General features: G+C 46.0%; 2 protein-coding genes across 5 annotated transcripts in view; one reads left to right on the forward strand and one right to left on the reverse strand.

Annotated features, from left to right (window-relative positions):
* Nucleotides 1-1749: 1749 nt before the first annotated feature.
* Nucleotides 1750-15558, forward strand: F9 (coagulation factor IX; the record flags this gene model as incomplete). Its single annotated transcript, XM_082061936.1, has 8 exons — nt 1750-1816; nt 4908-5071; nt 5407-5431; nt 7383-7496; nt 9224-9352; nt 11436-11674; nt 12110-12224; nt 15011-15558. 8 exons carry the CDS (start codon nt 1750-1752, stop codon nt 15556-15558), a joined length of 1401 nt encoding a protein of 466 aa, XP_081918062.1.
* A 1438-nt stretch (nt 15559-16996) lies between these two features.
* The window catches only part of MCF2 (MCF.2 cell line derived transforming sequence), a 57987-nt gene continuing 54596 nt past the window's right edge, over nt 16997-20387 (reverse strand). For all 4 annotated transcript variants that reach the window (XM_082062067.1, XM_082062066.1, XM_082062068.1 and 1 more), the window contains one exon: nt 16997-18925. In XM_082062067.1, coding sequence (XP_081918193.1) covers nt 18885-18925 — 41 coding nt within the window. In that variant the 3' untranslated portion in view covers nt 16997-18884. The remainder of the gene's footprint in view (nt 18926-20387) is intronic.

Consider the following 20387-nt stretch of genomic DNA (forward strand, 5'->3'; position numbering starts at 1 on the left):
CATCTCTCCCATTTGCTGCACGAAGGAACATTTTTAATTTTTTTGGACAGAGTGCACAGAATTTATGGTTCATAAGCTCAAGCAAACACTTTAACAGCTATCCAAGGGCTATTGTAGCCTTGTAGCAACTAATAGCTCTCCAGCCTGCCAGACACAGGCACATCCGACCCTGCACATTCTCTGTGTCTCACCGAACAGAGTTATCCTGTTTGTGAGCAGTCGTGGTGCCGTGAAACACTCTGTGGGATTCCCTTGCATTGACAATAGCAGAATTTCCATCTTGCTTTACTGGGAACTAGTGAAGCCTCCCAGCTCTTCTCTTCTAGTTCTCCCACTCAAACAAGCTATCAGAGCCTGCTTGCCTCTCCCTGCTCTTCTCTGAACCAGAGTATTAGAGCTAAGTCAATACCAAAAGGCAATAGCACTAACACCACACTCAGAAATGGAATCCTGCTCTAAAATGCCTCTCTCTGGGATCTTTTTGTAGCTGGGCAGAGCACTGCAAGCCCCAGATGTGCACAGGTGCAATGATGGATTTCGGTTCTACCCTGTGCACAGGGAAGCTGGGGGAGAGGCAGAAACTGGAAAGCAGGTTTTGAGGAATAGGTCATTGACAGAAAGCCCGCAAGATCTCCCCAGAGTGGGATGAATGATTTTGGCCTACTTTCCCTACAACTCCTCAAGGAATGAGGGGCGAGGTGGGCAGGGGAGAGTTTCTTGACCTTTCCAGAAGTGAATATTTCATTTATTTTTTCACAATATTCAGTATTTTCCTAAAAGCAATTATTCATCTTGAAATAGCCCTTCATATTAAGGGAAAGTCAGAAGGAGGGGAGAAATGGGTTTTGAAAGTTGTAAGTAACCCACCATTAAATATTAATGGCTTCATATGAAAGCCTGCTTTTTTCTGCATGAAAACTTGCTTTTTTCCTATTTCATTTCCCCCATCTTCCCTCCCTTTGGCCAGTGGAGCAGCCTGTGAACCGAACCTGCCCTGGGCAGTGGCTGCCCTGCAGGCACGAGCCTGCACACCTTCCCTGCTCCAAAGCCAGCAATTTATCAGCACATCCCTTCCCTATCCCACTGTCCAAGCCATCAAGTAGCAGGTTCCTTCCTGTGGCCTCATATACAGGATCTCAGAAAGTCCATGGTGTGTCCAGGGTTTGTTCCAGCAGATCTGGATAATGGACCAACAGACTCACTTCACTTCATCCTGGTTTTCAATTAGATAACCCCTATGAGACTGTACTGCCTGACACAGTTCTGCTCCAAAGGGCACCAGGTCCCCAAGAGGAAACATCATCTGTAGGGTCGTCTTCAAGGGAATTGTGCCAGCTCTTCTGGACAAAGAGTGGACCATGCTGAAGCCTTTGAAAATACTACTGTGGTTTTTTATATAGCCAACATCATCACCTGGATAGGAGTGAGAAGTGCAGTGCTTTAAAGAGACTCACTAAAGCTGAATTATTTTATTCTTGTGCCATGTTCAGCCGCCAAACATGGCAGTAATCTCCTTCAGGGCAGATGAGTCCAAGGACTGCAATTACCAAGCAGGTTTACTTGCACATGAACATGTCCCCTCCAATAACACCTATGCTACCATTTCAAGCTTCAGCAATGGCACATCTGGGGACCTTAAATTAAAGGGTTACCCAGGGTAAATAAACAAGCACTTGCACTTTGGAACTATTGACTGAGCTCCACAACCTGAACAATTTGTTAACGAGAGGTTTGGGCAGTGGGAAGAAGATGGCAAATATCTCCCTTGTACTCTCCATTTGTCTCCTGGGAGCTTGTCTTGGTGCCACAAGTACAGGTGGGTTCATTTAAAACCTAGCAAGTCCTTACTTTTGGGGGTGGGGGTTATAGCACAAATGACAGGACCATTTCTCACTTGATGGTGGGGCAGCTGGCGCAGTCTCATAAGAGACAAGAGCACAGAGGGATTGCTGTTTCGTAGCTACTCTCTTTAAAGCTCTGGTTCTTTTCTTGGGGATGAGATAATAGCTGTTATGCTGATTCTAAGCAGAATGTGTCACAGGGATTAATTTTAAGAATGGGATTTTTCTTAAATTTTTGCAGCTTTTAAGCTTTCAGAGCTTGATTCAGCCATTTTAGAATGCACACACCTACACACAGAAGGAAAAAAAGGGGAGAGCATTACTGGTGGAGTAACATCCACACCTCTGCGTGCATTGCTGCTTTGTCCTGGAGTACAAACAAGTACTCACATCCATAAAACAGCCATTGGATTTGCCACTGCAAGCATTGCTTAAAGCCAAACCCAGCATGAATTTAACAAAGACTGTAAGATACAGCCGATATTGTAGACAAGACAGAGTAGTTGATGGATGTGGGCAATCACAGATGGTAATGCAGGCTGTTGCTTGATTTATCTGTGGCAACAACACTTCCAGCAGAGGCTGGTTGACGTCCAGTGTGAATACTTGTTTGGTGCAAGGCTGGCCTTTCTTCTTTCATTAATACATTGCAAGTAACAGGTTTGAAAAAAAAACAAAATAAGGCATCTTTCCCAAATGTTTGCTTAGCAATGAAAAGCATATTGGTAGCACCATTCACCCAGATGTGCCTCCTAGAAAATGCTGTACTCAGCTGGCAGGACAGGCCTCCCCTCACAGCTGCTTGGCCCAGAGACCCATCTCACTCTCTCAAACGCTGGCTCAGGAGCTGATAAGTCATGTGTGAGTATATTCCTGGTGTGAGGATGGTTTCCAGCCAGGGTGAGTACCATGTCCATGACTCCATGGGGCCTTCAACCTTCAGCTCAAATCAAGTTTTGCTTGTAAAGCAGCATGTGGGGCCAGTAAGCAACTGAGAAAGCCTAAAGGGATCTGATGGAGGCAAAGCTGCGTTCATGAAAATGAGTTATCTCTATTAAATGGGTTTGTTATGGCAGGTACCTGACACATCCCACTGGGAAGAGAAGAAGGAGCAGGTCCAATGCAGCTGCCTCACTTCACATCGGGCGATGCGTAGCTGTACCTGCACTGGGGTCCCTGGGTACTGAGCACATGGAGAACCCAGCAGGGTTACAGGCCAAGGATGGCTGCTCCATCCTTCTCACCTGAGTCTCTTCTGCCCAGCTCAGGGACAAGCTGGAGGCTGCAGCCCATGCCACAGGGGGAACGGGGCAGATCTTCTCCAGCCAAGGTCACGTCCACCCTGGTGCCTCTGTGCTCTCAGCCCCCTGCTCTGCTGTGGGGGCTTGCTTGGGGGTGTATGTTCATGTCACAAACATAAGCATAACACTGCAGCTGGGAGGGAACTGGCCACCTCGTGGGGCTGCAGCATTTGAAACAAGCTGGGCATCCTCAGAGGTCAGTGCCTTATCCATCTGTATCTGCTGCCAAACCACTAGATTAGGGTCAGGATTTTAATGTGCTCCCTTTCATTTTTAACTGAAAATGCACCAGCATGAGAAAGACAAAGGTGTAAACTTGTACAATGATTAAAAACATTGCAAAAAGAATTAGTTCAGACTCTTGCAGAGAGATCTCCAGGTGAATGGACTGGGTACATTGCCAGTGGCATGGTGTAAATCAGAGCAAATTCACTTGTGCTCATGAGAGTTCAACAAAACCAATCCTCTGCAGCTTTGGAAAGGCTGGGATCTGCTCTGAATCAATAGCAGAAGTCAGCCAGAAGTAACAAGATGCTGGTACTTGCCCATCACTCTTCCCTCTGCCTGCTCCACTGAGCTCGTGTTCTCCTTAACCCTTGGAGGGGCCAGACCCACATGACTAAACCCCTTCCAGTGCAGGTGGCCCACATAAGAATGCATGTCCTGGGTGGCCAACAGCAGTTCCAAGAAGAGCTGCTCTATTGTGCCATCTGGTGACAAAAAGGGACATGGCTGCAAGTGCTAAGGGAGCGTGAAGAGAAAGGAGAGGCTGGGGAGACAAGGCAGGAAGCTCCTCTGAGTAAATACTGTCTTTTTTAGAGTGGTGGCATGGGGGAAAAGTGCTCAGCTGAGGTGGAGGTCTCTGAGAGGTGGGTCAGAAGCAAACCCTCTTGGGTGGCTGCTACGGGAAGGCTGTTGTTGCTGACCCTGCCGATGGGACGCGTGGCCCTGCTGGGAAAGCATTCATGGTAGCACCATAACAGGACTGTGAGTCCTTGTGCCCTTTACCAGGCAGCCAACATGGAAAGGCTGGTGGCCACCATGAACATCCCACCTAGACGGAGGGTCCCTGCAGCACCAGCAGCAATCTGCTGGGGGTTTCTGCCCAGGAGCTTGGCCAGCAAGTTGAAGGTGGATGCACATGACCTTGTTGACATGACCCTGGCCCAGGGGTTGATGAGGGCTCATGTCACCCCTCCTACCTGCATGGCCACAGGAACAGAGGTACCTAGGAGCATGGGCAATGGTGAGGAGCAGGGAGAGAAGCAAACAGCCCGTGGCTTCCAAGGAGCACAGCTGCTTGCAGAGGCAAGTGGCCTTTCACAAACAAAATAAACAGAAACAGTTAAAGCAGGAGAATTTCTTTATTCAAACAAGACCTCACCAAGCAGCAGCATAAAAAAGCCTATTATTTCCTCCTTTCAAATAGCTTATTCTGGTCTGTGCATCTATGATAAGAGGTACACACACCATCTGCTTTAGGGTATTTCAAGCATCAAACTTCAGCACACCTAATCACCCTCTCGCAATCAGTCATTTCTGCCTACTTTGGCTGTCGGTTCTCCAGATTACACTTAAGTTAGACACCAAAGAAACCTCAAGTAGATGATAACACTCCTGAAACATCCCCGGCCATAGGGCAACAGGGAGGTGGATGCATGAATGGGGTTTGCTTTCTGGGAGAACAGAGCCCTGACAGCTTAGCCCAGCTGCATCACACTCAGTGTGAGCTCCTCTCTAGTCCCTCTCTCTTTTCGAATTGCAGTTTTCATCGAGAACAAAGAGGCAAACTCGATTCTGCACAGGCAAAAGCGAGCCAATTCAAACAGACTGGAAGAGGTTATTCCTGGGAACCTCGAGAGAGAATGCATAGAAGAAAAATGCAGCTTTGAAGAAGCCCGAGAAGTGTTTGAAAACACAGAGAAAACAGTGAGTATCACCACCACAAAATGGCAACACCTTGTTCCCCCATCCTGCACCTCTGTGAGCTTTTCAGCTGAGACATGGAGGGGGAAGGAGGAGGAAACAGCAAGGGGAAAACCTGCAGGGACCAAATGCAGCATCTATTGTGTTTTATTCTCATTTGCAATCCATCAGTTGGGCTTGAGAACTGCTCTAAAGGTTTGTTGGTCACCATTGGGATTATGGACGTGGTTGTTTTCCTGCAAGTCTTTTGCTTTAGCTTTGGAGTTATCCTTTTACTGCTTTAGTTACGCAGTGCCCAGAAATTAGAAATGAAACTTCTTTGTTTTTTTCCTTTGCAGATGGAGTTCTGGAAAACATACATTGGTAAGAACTGCTTTCTTCATGTTCAAAAGTATAATATTCATCTCTCCATGCATAAGTAGCAGGTGTTTGCTGAAACAAAGGTATTTCAGCATTCAGAAACTGTGTCATGACAGAGCTAGTCAGTCACACACCCTAAATTCTGCAGCACACCAGCCTGGGCCTGTCCTATTTGTATACAAATTGCAAGCTAAAAAAACAACCAACGAAACACAAACAGACAAAAAACCCCACAAAACACCAAAACAAAAGGAAACACCAAACAATCGAAACCAATACAAAACCCTGAACTTAACATTTTCTTTGTTAAAGAAGGTTTTTTTTGTAAACAAACTTCAAAAACCTCACAGAACAAAACCAGTCCACACAGACCACTGGATCTGTTGAGCCCAGGTCACACCTTGGGCTTTTAGTTTCAGTAAAATAAAACATGACAGCAATAAAAACACCTGTCCAACAAACAGCAAATGCTCTGTTCTCAAGCAGAGATCTCCTGATAATGCACAGCCTCATGCAAGTATAACTTGAATCCCTGGAAATGCCATATTAAAGTGGAGCCTCAACATGATACTAGCAAACAGCTGTTTGCAATTCACACCAGTGGTCCCAAATCCTTGCTTTTCCACCAGTTTCTTTCCACCATAAATTTCTTTTCAGCATCCATCCCCAACAGCTTCTCAGTCCCTTACCCAAATTATTTCAATATCAACTAAAACATCTGAAATGAATTTTAAGGACATTTCAATAAATGAACTGCTTTGTAGATGGGCAAAGCGCCCAGAACATCTCACTAAAACACCTTAAATAATTCAGATTTGTCGGTCCAGACTATAAAATAAAAAAAGTTACGTCTGCATTGTCGGACTGTCCTCTGAAAAGCCAGCTCATGAAACTCAACACTGCATTTGCTTCCCTCCCACTGTGATGAATTTGCTCTTCAAGAATAATGAATGCCATATATTGCTCTATCATCCAAAGTGCTTGGTTTACAGCTTAAACGCTGCTATTCCCAACATGTGCAGCCCCCAGGACCTCACCTCTTGCCCAGCACCAAGTGGTACCAAGCTCTGATTGTCCTCACCAGGTAGCAACAGCAACCATGATCTGTACCTAACAGGCAGACCCTGACACCATGCCTTGGACTAGACAAAACCATTTTGTCCATGTTTACAAGCTGTCTCCTGCATCCCAACCTGTTCCTCAAAGCACCATTAACAGCCTTGCTTAATGGCAAGACACAAATACACCAAGACATTTGCTTTCCTCCTGGCCTTTGCATTACCATTTCAAAGAAAACTTCCCCATAATTTAACATCATGGACTTACTGTTCCAAAGTGTTAGATCACTAATTCTGCAATATTGGCTGTTTTTTATTAAAACCTCAGCTTCTCAGCTGTAGACAATTGTGAAAATAAAAGCCCTGACAGGTAAAGAAAAATCTAGACCAGTTAGTAGTGGTATAAGACTTAGAAAGAAAGAGCAATGACCAAGGCTCTCAGTCCTAAAGAGGTCTCAACCCAAGGGGCAGGCCCAAACCTTCAGAGACAGTAGTGTTAAAATAATTCAGATTAGGAAATCTTAACCACTCTTGAGGAGGCAAACCTTCTAACTTTGTCTGTCTAACTTAGCCAAGACATGAGGTCCTGTTGAGATGTTGCATGAGGGAGACTGAAGAAGAGTTCTGCTGAAACAAGCAGAATTAACCCACGTGGGACAGGGTACATAATTAGGAGTCTGAAGAAAGCACTGCTGATGATGTTACCCCAGTGCTGATGTTGTCTGTTGTGCACTTTGGTGTCAGAATCTGATTTATTTTCCATTACAAAGAAGGAAGGTGTGAAGTCTCCTGATTATCATTAACAGGAAGCTTGCACGGAGCAAGGCTCTGGCACTTGGTTGTCACCAGCCACAGTAGATGCTCATGTTTGTTAATTCTCCTGTCTTCTCTCCAAGATGGAGACCAGTGCGACCCAAATCCATGCAAAAACGGAGCTGTTTGCAAGGATGCAGTAAGTTCCTATGTGTGCTGGTGCCCAGCTGGGTACGAAGGCAGAAACTGTGAGATAGGTACGTACTGGGGGCTCAGCTTGTGGTTGTTCTGTCCTACCTGATATCCCATCAGATCAAAGTGGCTGTAGAGTTTCATCCTACTCAGGGGCTGTTTCTGATACACTTTACGTCACTGTAAGGCACTGTATGAACATGCAAATTCAGCCAGTCAACAACGGGATTACAGGAGTACATGCTTGGGGATATAGGAGCGGATGTCTCTGTCCTCTCCTGTCCTTGATGGAGACCCAGTTCCACCTCTGCTGAACACAGAGGTGCCTGTTCTTACGCAGGGTTCAACAGAGTCTCAGGCTCAAGGTCTTTTGTTCGGCACGCTGCAGCTGCCACCACAAATGTTGACACAGAGACCTTCCTTTATCTCCCCAACACAAGCCTTTCCGGGGCTGCTCATCAATCAGCGATGACATGATGACCTGCTGAAAGCAACAGTTTTCCACCAACCCCGATGAGGCCCCCATGCTCTCACCCCACCTCTCCATTTCTCACACCACACCAGCAAAGCTGGGCAGCAGGTGCTGAGCAGGGCAGGATTATTGCAATCTCCTTTTGATGGCACTCTGCTAAATTCATAATTATCACTAGCAACCTTCATTCTGAAGGCAAACAAAAGGCAAATATTTTCCTGGTGGGTTGAGGAGCTTGTGAAAACCAAACAGCTGATAATTTAAGCAAGAGGGATATTCAGCTCTTTTATTTATAATATAATCAGGGGCTGTGCGACTCGCATAATGTGCTAGACTCACTGCACTAATAAAAGATTCTCTTTCTAGTTGTGCTTCTGCTCTGGCAAGAGAGGAGTGTATGTTAAAAAGAGCATTTCAAAGCTGCATCAAATTTAAATAGTCTCATTGCAGATTTCTCGTGGAAATGAGACAGGAACAAAAATAGCACTAGATGTGAAGCGTGAAAAGGAGCTCTATAAAAATAGTAAATGATGGCATTAAAATGGCTACAGGAAGGGAGGTGTCCTTGAGGAAGCAGGAGTGGAGTTAATCTGCTGTGAAGTTATTTGAAAACTCACTGAGAATTAAAAGGGCGTCTGTGGATTAGTGGTTTCCCACCTCCAAGAGATGGAGTTCCCACCACAGAGGAGTACGAGCTGTGGTGGGAGAAGACATGCAAGTCATGGGAACCTCACCATGCCTCAGTCCCGCTGAAATGGTTCTTCCATGTGAGGCTGTGATGGTTTATTGGTATATCAGGAAGAATATACGGCTTTGCTTGAGGTTTTAAATTTGGAGCCCAGCGATAATCCCAGGACAAAACCCTTCCTGGGTTCAGAGTTTGCTCCCATTTGACACTCAGCATTCTCTACTGGCATCCTCCCTAGGATTGCCGTAAGCACGGGGGGAGGAGAGCAGCACGATGGTGGGGAAATCACATGGCTCGTAACCAAATATTTGCAGGAGTCCTTTATGGTCAGGCTGCCAAACTGCAGACAACACGTAGTTGCTGAAGGCAGGAGGCTGTGCCAGGGATGAGTGGGACATCTCCTAGGGCCATTCCTGAACCTGCCTTCTCAAAGAGGTACCCAATGCTCCTTCATTTCAAGCAGGGATATGACTTGGAAGGAAGAAACTCCCCTTGCCAACAAGCATCCCTTTTCCATAGTTTGGAACAACCAGAGTGGGTTATAGGCTAAGTACAAAGGTCCAAGTCCCAACAAATGTCTGACTAGTTGTATTTCAAAAGAGCTTTCACAGTTTCATTTTAATTTCTTTCAGACTTCACTTGTGCTATTAAAAATGGAGGCTGCAAGCACTTTTGCAGGCATGACCCACCACAGAAAGTTGTGTGTTCCTGTGCTGCTGGCTATAGACTTCATGACGATGGAAAGTCCTGTGAGCCTACAGGTTAGATTTTAAAGTGTTTTTAAGAGATTAAGGTGAAAGTTTCCAAGGTCTTGTGCTAGATTTAGATACATGAATCTCATAGAAATATACTATCCAGTCTTGCTTTCCTGCTTAGCAAATATAAAGAGCCTAAGCCTGCATTTTCACAGTGACAGATGTGAGGTCAGGCTTGAAGGATGCAATTTAAACACCCTTTTTTAGCCTAGGTCAGTGGAGAAGGAGGGTTGTTGTCCATGAATTGGTTCACAAGGCAAATGCTTATTTCAGATGGCTGCTCGCACAGGGGACTCTCCCACTTGCAGCCATCTTGTATTTCTAGATATGGATAACTAAATTTCTGGAGGCAGAAATGTGATGTTCAGCTGCACTGACATGCACACTGGTGTCCATCCAGGCAGAGCTCGCTCCCATGTTCTTCCAATAGGAGCTACTATTTAGTTACTGATCCTATATCAAGGATACTCGGGGCTTTTTCAGAACAAAAGACAATCTCTCTTACTGTAAATCCTACAGATGGTCCATTTCATGGTTGGCCATCACACAGTGTCTTATCATCATCTGAGATGGGTGGAAACAAACAAAGCTTTGTGATGGTGCTGTCCTCCCAAGAGTGGGTATCTACACGCAAAGACCCTCAAAAAGAACTAAACTGTGATTTAGCTGTGGTATTGAGTGGAGTGGAAATGCATTGCTTAGGTTGCAACTTCATAAAGGGCTAAAGAATAGCTGTTTCTTATTATATTCCCCAACTTTTCCCCACTCCTAGGCTGTTATAATAGCTCTAACTACACTGTCACATGCAATTGCAGCCTACCACAACACAGCAAGTTAATTGGGCATGTACATCTCAGAAGCACATCTGGCCAAGGGAAAAAAGAGACTGAGAAACATTTTGTTATCTAAGGTCAAATTAACATTTGTCACAGTATTTATAACACATGAGAGTAACAGCTAGCATGCAGGCACCTGCACAGGAAAGTTACTTTCTGAAGGTTTGATAGCTACAGCCAGGAACACTTCAGGCTCCTGAAAGCGCTGACTTTCAACAATTAGTGTAGGAAGTATCTTCGGCTGGGAGTCCTTCTGTTAATGGAGACCATTAAGAGCTCAGGCCTGTGTTGCCCAATGTGCTGTATCACTTTCACTGGACCAGAAAGTTTTACTGTTAGCAATAAGATCATCTTTCAGGTTGGGTAATTGCCCTTCCTGCAAAAGCTTAGCTTTTTTTGGCTCTGAAACCTTCATTTCCTAGGCTAACCTCATGGGTAGCACTCGCCATCACTCAGCACTTATTTAAGCCCTACTCCTAAAGCAGACTGTTTTAAAAAAAAGTGTAATCTCAGTAGGCCACACTTACATCTGATTTTACACTAATGTTTGTTTGCACAGTACTGTCAAAAGCTTTTCAGATGAAAGACAATGCCTGACGCTATTTACTATTTTGACTGGCGCTATCAGCAGGAATTCGACACACACTGTGTAGGAGAGAAATGGGAAGAGCTCGTCTGAAATGAGCCTACAGATGAGATCTTCATTAACAGAGAAAATCTACAACGCTAGAAAGAGTTTATTAATGTTTTCCTCACCTTGATGCCAAGCAGGATTATCTGTACAATTGGCAGATACTATTTCCTGCCCTCTCCCAGCTGGACTTTTATTGTACTGGTGTTACTTGCTGTAGAAATGTCAGCCAAGTGCCGGCTGGTACCGCAGCCAGCCTCCCAGGCACGCACCTCAGCACCCTGAGAAATAAAGGCACAGGCACACCATCCCAGCAGATGTGTGCTGTGTCTCACAAGCTTTCTTCTTTCTGAAAGCTGTTCAGAATTCATTTCTAGAGCCCAGAAAAAAAATGTATGCTTTTGCTTCTCTTACATATTATTACCTGCCTGGCTGCTCAAAGGCACAAACACTTGTTTGCACAGAGAATGCACAAGTTGGCCCACAGCCCTACGTCTCCCATGCCCATCCCAGAACTGGATGCTGAGACCAGGCAGCATTTCCCTCCTCGCCTGCTCCTTTGATTGCTGTAACTCTCAGCATGACACACAGCCAGTCGTAACTGTGACTGTTTCTCTCCCAGTGCCATATCCCTGCGGGAGGATCACGGCTCCTGAAGCGAAGAGCAAGCTCACCCGAGCCATAAACACCTTTGAGCACTGGAACATCACCACAGATGACCATGACGATGCTCATGACGAGGTGCTGGACAACATCACAGAAACCAGCACTGCCGCCACCACGAAAATCACACCAATAATTAAGACGGGCACCCGGGTTGTTGGGGGATCGGACAGCATGAGAGGCGAGGTGCCTTGGCAGGTACAGGCTGGTTCCGCAGCTCTCCTGTAACCTCAGCAATTGCTCTGTCTATCCGTTTCCTTCTGCATGCAGGATCATCTTACTTCTACATACCCAAAGCCAATCTCTGGGGCTAGTTTAACAATAGATCTCAAGTCTAGCAGGAACATGGCTTCTTTCTGTAGGCAGTTTTCTGCCACAGCAACAAAACTTTCTTAGGTGGGGGTCTACCTTCGCAAAAAAAGCTAGAAATCACAGTCATTACAGCTTCATCTGGCAGGGCACAAAGGATCCAGTTTTGAGCTATAACAACAGATTCCCCAGCAGTCCACGAATTTACCATGCATTTACCATTAATTTTACCTGACCTATAATCAAACAGAACCCCCACATCCCACTCTTCTTCCCCACCAATTTACATAAGCCCGTAAGTGTGATTTCCCTCTGCTCCCACAGGTTCATCTGGTGGACAGTCATGGTGTTGGCTTCTGTGGTGCATCCATCATCAACGAGAAATGGGTGGTGACGGCAGCACACTGCCTGAAGCCAGGTGAAATCACGGCCGTGGCAGGTGAGCACCTTGGGCAGCATTGGGCCAGCACAGGTGAGGGACATGGGATAGAGCTTGCACTGGCCAGGCACAAAACATCACACCAAACCTGCACCACCACGATGGACAGCAACACAGCACAAGTTGCTTTGTGGCACCGAGACCCCAGCGTCATTCTGCAGGTTGCAGCATCTCAGCAGCCTGGTCCACGTAGGTACCACCACCACTGGCGGGAGCAGTGAGCAGGGTCTGGCCTTGGTCCCAAAGCTGTGGAGCTGCTGGACCACGTTGCAAACACAGCTCAAGCCAACCACAGACAACCATCTCACCTCAGCCAAAGGGAATCCCAGACTGCTTAAAAACATGGTGGGCTTCAGTTAAAATGCTGCTTTGTGAGCTGGCGTGATGGATTTTTCTCTCTGCTGGCCACATAGGACCTCACTAGATATTTCTGCTCTTCTTGGGTGTCACACTAAGTTTTCACACAGCTCTCAGAGAATGGATTTGTGTGGATGATGCAAGAGGGGAACCAGCAACCTGACTGACTCCTTGCAAGGAGAAGATGATTACTTTAGCTCCTAACTTCTTCAGAAGTAAACAGAATTTATGGATTGAAGTAGAGAAACTGGTCTGGTATGTAGGAAAGTGTGATTTTATAGTAGGGTCTCTGGGCAGTTAGGCAGGGGCGGTGTGGCCAGACTGCACAGCAAGTGATGCTGCTACTTTACAAAACAAATGGATCTCTGCTTGAAAAATAGTGTTTCCCCCTGACTCTTGGTACCCAACTGCTACAGACCACCTGCTAGGCAGCCTGCTGATAACTCAGCACAGGGCCTTGACAAGCATCATGGTGCCACATTTCACAGCTGTGGCAGAATCAGCTTCCACAAATTGTTTCCCCCTGTATTAATATCTAGGAGAGTTACACTGATAGGTACAGGATGAGCTATGCTTAGTGATCACCACAAGCAGCACTGAGAGGACGTATGGAAGATTCATGCTTTCTGTTTAAACAGGTTGAGGCTCACAGCTTGCATACAGCATTTTTTTGCTATCTACTTTCAGGCAGTTTTGCTTGAGAGCCCAGCACAAACCCCAGCCCTTCACCTGCTAACAAGAGAAAGTACTAAATGTCCAGTGCAAAAGCAGTCTCCCCCCAGAAAAGCACATTTCCAGCTGGACAGAGGTTTTGCATTTGCTGCATCTGCATACAAACTGCTTCTCCTTTCTGGTTCTCTCCTGCCTGTCACACATCCCTTCCATTTAGGATACGTTATCGGCCAAGTCCCCTCCTGTTACCTTCACACCTCTCTGCAGCACCACCAGGTTTCCAGGACAGGTAGCAAGTCAAGAAATCAAAACATATTTTTTAGGGCTTCAGAGACTATTGAATTTGTGCCTACACCATGTACACTGCACGGGCAACATCTGAGTCCTTCACATCCATCTATACTACATGTTCCCCGTTGAATATAGCATCCTAGGAGGCCCAAAAATCAATAGTATGGGGTGGAAGAAGCATTCCCCTCCCCTGTCCTTCTTTGCCTCTCCACTTTCATCTCTGATTTTATCAAATATTTTCAGGACCCCAGCAATAGGAAGCAGCTGTAGCATAAGAAAAACCTTCTGAAAGTCTGCCCCCACATCTGTCTTGTGTTTACACTGTAGAAAAACAGCCTGCAAAGAAGCTGACACTCACACTCTGCTGCAAATAAAAAACCACCTCACAGAGCACATCAGCAGCACCAGCCACCAAACCCGCCTTTGTCAGGCGCCAGCATTAGCGTGAACACAGAAAAGCTGCCTCACCTCTCTCGCCGGGCTCCGTGCCGCTCCTCGCAGGCAGACGCAGCAGACACAGGACACAGCCAGGGCCAGGAGCACTGCAGATATTGTTTAGGGGAGACTGTGTATTCTGGAGGTGACAGCAAAGCATGTAGAAACACCGCAGCAGGGGTTAAACGCACCCTGAGCCTCTTGGGCTGAGAGAAAGTGAGCAGGAAAAGTCATCCTGCTCTCCAGCCTTCAGCACAGCCAGTGCACAGGCAGGAGAGGGGATTCAGCTACAGGCAGACCCAGATGCTGCCCGTTTTCCTGTCAGAGACCACAGAACATTTTCCCTTCCCTCTACCTGTTACACAATCCAGGAGGGGAGGTAACAGGCTGCCAGCACCTCGATCACAGGAGCCTGAAGCTGCCGGCATCAGCCTGAGATCACAGACAGCTGAGCCTGGTCCCCAGCAGGGACCGTGGCCACCTGTGAGCATCAGGGGGGTGGCATTTTGTAGCCTCCTGTGCCCCATTCTGTCCTGGGGCTGTGTGGTTTTGGAAAAAGGAAGGTCATGTTTCTTTTCACTAATAAATTATATATTTTTTATTTTATTTTTAATTTTATTTAATTTTAATTTTTTTTTAATTTTAGAGGCTTTCCCCCTTTAATGCGAGGGCAACATCCTCCTATATCTCTCTGAGGGTGCTAAATCCTGAGAACAGCCACATTGCTATTAACCTTGGCAAAAATATCTGGGCTTTTGGCACTTGATTGGCCAGTGTGTGCCCACTGTCACATCTGGGGGCTCAGGTCCTGCTGGCTGCAGGGACTGAGGAGGTGCTCCTGGGGGGAACTTCCAATGCCTGTTGACAAGAAGCAAGAGTTTGCTGGCACCATGTTTGGGGTAGAGACATGAAGCACTCATCCCTTTGCAACCACCCAGCTGGGCTGGTATGGCATCGGGGTGGCATCATCAGGGCATGGTCGCTGGTTTGGCTATGGAGAGGTCCAATCCAAGTCCCGCTTGTTTCTGCAGGTGAATACAACACCAATGAGGATGACAACACAGAGCAGCGGCGTAAGGTGGTGAAAATCCTCCCCCATCCCACATACAACGCCACAATCAACAAGCACCACAACGATATCGCCCTCCTGGAGCTGGACCAGCCACTCAGCTTCAACAGCTACGTCACCCCCATCTGCCTCGGCAGCCGGGACTTCACCAATGCCCTGCTAAAGCACGGGATGGGGACGGTGAGCGGCTGGGGCAGCACGCTCTTCCGCGGCCGGCCCGCCACCATCCTCCAGGTCCTCAAGGTGCCCTTCGTTGACCGGCCAACCTGCCTGAAGAGCACATCCACCACCATCCTGCAGAACATGTTCTGTGCAGGGTACTCGGCTGGGGGCAGTGACACCTGTGGGGGGGACAGTGGAGGTCCCTACACCACTGAGATTGAGGGCACCTGGTTTCTCACAGGGATCACAAGCTGGGGAGAGGAATGTGCCAAGCCAGGTAAATACGGCATCTACACCAGGGTCTCCAAGTACGTGAAGTGGATAAAGGAAACCACAAGGCTTACGTAACCCACAGGAGGTTGTGCCGTGCCGGGGGATGGACTGGTTCATTGAAGAGAGACCGTAGCAATCTACATGTTTTTCAGAAATCGTTGCATTTTAATAAACATTTCTAAATGAACTAATTTCTGCTTTTGACAAAAGCTAAGAGAACACAGTGGAAATGTGGTAATAAGGAAATAAAAAGCTTTTTTTAATTACCCATGACTGCTTTCCTGAATGCATCAGCACAGCTGAAAGTGGGTAAGTCCCCAAATCCCTGGTGCAGAGGCTGGTCTGGATGAGCTCAGGCACGGCTCACGTGTGCCACAGGCCACTGTGCCACCGGTATGCCCGGGGCTGCCGCACAGCACCACGGGCAAGGGAGCCCAGCAGGCACTGCTCTCCTCGTGCTCCCCAGGGGATGCAGCTCCGGCACTGGCATCCAGCATCACCCCTGTAGCAGGAGCCCATGAGGGCAGAGAATACACAAAACACTTCACCCCCAGCACACTTAGCCAGATGTTTTCACATCAGTCAGGTTGAGATGAATCACGAGCATCAGGAAATGCTCCTTCTGCTTTTGGATGGCAAAAATTGGCTGTATAAATGACCTAAAATCTGTATAAAACTCATCTAAAGGTAGTGGCAGGCTTTATGCTAATGATTTCTGCAGAGCCTTGTTAGATTATAAAGAGAACTGCTTAGTGCTCATTACCTGTCCTTGTCTCCTTATTAATCATGTTCAACTGGAGACTGCAGCCATGGACACTGCTGGTGGTGATGCACATGGCACATTGCGCTCCCCAAAACAAGCTTGTGGGCTGTCCCCAGAGCACAGGCGGCATGGGACACCCCAGTGTCTGGTCAGAACCAGTGACACCTCACTGGGACATGCCTGCCCCATGCCTGGGGTGGGTGCTGGCACCAAGGCACTGGGAAAGGGAGGTGACATCCCAGGGAAAGGCTATGCTGGGCAGACATCCTCTGTCAGGCTGATTCAAATGGGCTTAATTCAGTTCCCAACTTTAAGACAAGGGAATAATCCCAGAGGAAGGGAGGTTGACCTCTGCTCAGGGCTGTTGACGCCCATACGACCCACGTGCACCCACCCACAAGCACGGCCCCAGCCCCACGGTCTCTCCTGGCAGCGCTGCCCGGTGCTGGGATGCGGGGGAGGCTGGTGATGGAGACACCCCCAGCCAGGGCAGGATTTCCACAGCTGCTCTTTCAGATGCCACGATGAGCGTTAAGGTGCCTCTCCCAATTTCATTGCCGCTACATCCCACAGGGAGCTAATCGGATCTTCTGCCACTGCTTATTTTAAAATCAAAATGCATGTAAGAAGGTTATATTAGTTCCAAAGAAATTAAGTAAAATCGACACTGTGAGAATTATCATTTTTTCTGTCTAGAATTGTAGCAGAGGTGTCTTTGTACAGAATTGCATATTCTCATATGAATTTATTTAACAAGTTTTTAATCTTTAAATATAGATTTAACACATTTTTACAGGTACATATACAATATAGTTCATTTAAACTTGCAGTCAGAGAAAATTCTCTACCGTAATTTATAATAACATATACATGAAGAGCCTAGTTCAACAGCATACTTAAGGTAACATACCATGTCGTGTGCAAAGTTTCAAATGTTAAAAATCTCAAGACTGTACATTCAGATTTGCAGAACTTATCAACCTCATAAATTAATAAAACCTTAGATTTAAAACTATGGAAGACAAAAAAAAAAAAAGATTAAAACCATTTAATATGCAGTGTGTGCTATGTTTGAGACAAATATTTACAATTGTACCTCAAAATGTGTACTCTTACCACAAGAATTGTTACCACTATAAACAGCCCTGACAGTAACTTAAGAGACTCCTACTTTTCCACCTACCACGTGCATTGTGAGCAATTTTAAAGTAGTTGGAAATAACCTTCAGTGACTTAAAACCTCTCTGCTATGATTGCCAGTGGCTGAAGAACACTGGGATCTTTCTAGATCTTGCAGTGTTGCTCAGTTCAGACTCAGCTGGTCACATTTTTGAGGGTGGACAGGGGTTATATGCAATACTGGCCACCCAAACTGGAGAAATGCCCACCAGCATGGTGGGGAATCCCCCAGGCAACCACAGCCATCATGTCATTCAACAATTCCTCTGTACAAAAATGATCACAAAAAAAATAAATACCCCATTATGTTTTAACTTAACAACTGAGTACTGTCTCTAAGAATCCATGGTTCACAAATCAAAGTCAGATCATAAAGGTCCCCCTTAGTCCACAGTATAAAACATTTCAATGTGATGGGACAGAGCAAATTCACTACCGCATGCAGACTGTTAACCCTGCTCTCCACACAGCCAGGTAGGTGCTTTTTGCACACATGTGCTCAAAAGTCAAACCACCTGTACCTACGTTCTACAAAAGCAAAACTAGACAAAGAAACACAAAATTAAATTATGAGCGCTCAATATTCTTTTCTCTTTCTCAAAAATTGAATAATACATTATTGTTAAAGATGCTGAAAAGTACAGTCTCATCACAACAATATCCTTAGTGCAAACATGGACATTTAACTTTGATTTATGGCACGTGTTCCAAAAGTACATACATTTAATGTAAACTTCAACACTTGCTTAATACAGGTTTCAGCCTTGGGACACTTTGGGACCCTAAGTGATTGGTGACAACCCTGAGTTGTCAGTTTGACCTGATCCAAACCTCACTGAAATCAATGGGACTGACTGCAATGAGCTGGAGTCAGACCCTAAGTGCAAAAAGAGTATCTTTAGTGTTATTGCATCTTCACATGTGAGTCAGCTAGATGATGCTCTTACAGAACATTACATTCACATAGCTGAAGTAGATATTTAAGAAAAATCCATAAAAATCAATTAAGCAGGACATACAGCTTCTTTGTTTGGTTTTTTTTGGTTTACCCAAACTCAACTCTTTTATTTGCAATCAACTTCAACACTTGTCAGTAATAAGTAGGTAAAGCCTTCAACCTGTAGAGGAAATTTCAAGCATCTAAACAAAGTGTCAGGAAACTGTAGTGTACTTCTCTGATGAAACATGATGGATGTCATGGAAAAATAGCAGGTAAAAATAATAAAATACCGTACTTTCCATAGGAGGAAAAAAAAGAAAGAGCAGAGGATGGCTTCCTTTATGACTATGAGAAGCTGCTTAGGACCCCAGTCCCGTTCAGTGTAGATGAAGCTGTGGAGGTCTGTGAATGTGATGAACAGTACAGGACAACTCCAACTATTGTGCTATTTCTCTGTAACACTTAGTTGAAAGCTTCCAAAGAGCATCGAAAATAGGATGCTACTAGTTCACCCGTAATTCAAGGGGAACTAAACTTTCTTGTGTTACACAGGGCAGCATCTATAAAGTAATGAAGAATGATGTTAATATTAAAGCATCTTATTTCAAGAAATATATTGTTCCCTGTAATCATGTAACATTTGTATAACATAAAAAAATGAGTGTGCTCCTGCAGTTCTCCCTAAAAGCTGTACTCCCACCAGCTTCAGTGAGAGCCTCGCCTAAGGCAGGACCACAGGGTTTGACTCATTTCCATCATCTATCACTTCATTATCACAGCATGGCCAGCTGATACCTTCTCTAGGCTCCATATTTTGTCAGGCTCAACATGGTTTTTGGGGTGGTTTTTTTTGGCATTACAAAATAGCTGTTCTGTGAAGCTGGCTGGCATTGTGGGTTGTACAAGAAGACCCTGCTTTACATTTCAAAGGCCAAAAAAAAGAGTCAGCATTACTTTTAATGGACCCTGCATAAATACAAAAGCCTGTGGCTGCAATCATTAAAGTGCATGAGTAATAGTGCAAACAGCTGTACTGCATCTGCAAAGCTACAAGTGGCATCTTAAACAGAACTTGGCCAGAACTTGCACATTTCAGCTAACATGCTTACGCCAGCCTGCAAGAGCTCAGTCATGTATGGTACTTTTATCAGGCAAATTCAAGCCACGTGGCCTAGGGAGCCACATCAAAGGTTGCCTCAAGCCCAGCACAGCCAACGCGACGATCCCCAGCGCCATGGCCAGCAGGAGCAGAGGACATGCAAGCTCAGTTCTTCGGGCACTACCAGCGGGGGAAACCTTTGCTCAGCTTTATCAAATGAAGAGCACACACAGGGGATCCCCCTTAAGGCTTGGAAGAGATGATTTGGCAAGGGAAGTGTTAAAACAAACCGGGAGAGGGTCTGGCATGTAGAACAGTAGCCTGTATCCTCCTTAAACCAAGCGGGTGTGTGCGCCTGCCCTGGCACAGAGCATCCTCGCCTGCCTGTTCTGAGCGCTCCTGGCCATGGGGCTCAAGTCAAATTCTGTGTGCAACTTTTTTGCTGTTTAAAATAACTACAAATGTGTAGTATTAATAATATTCCTTATATATAATCTAACAAGTAAAGGCATTTGTCACTGCTTCCATTTTCCATTTGAATTCCTTTTTTATTCAGGCTACTCTATTTCATGCTCCCTCTAAAAGAAATCAGTCTCACGCAACCTCCACATAGCAAGTGGAAATCAGAAACTTGCCCTTCTCCTGGCCCAGCTTTTAAAGGTCAGGTGAAAAAAGCTGAAAATGCTTTGCCCCTATTTACTTTGATATGATAATTTGGGAGCAAACACCATGTTCCTTTTGCTTGCATTTGTTTATCCCTGCTGCAAGAAAGGAGCAGGGACCGAGCTTAACCTTGATGAGAGGGGAGGCTGGGGCACTGCTGGACATGACCAACATGTCACTGAAGTGAAAACAAGTCACACATCTGCTTTGGCTTACGGCAAGGACCTAATTTCTGCCGTCCCCACTCTCCGTTTGCCATG

Source organism: Streptopelia decaocto (assembly GCF_964273445.1).
Source record: "Streptopelia decaocto genome assembly, chromosome: 10".
NCBI lineage: Eukaryota > Metazoa > Chordata > Aves > Columbiformes > Columbidae > Streptopelia > Streptopelia decaocto.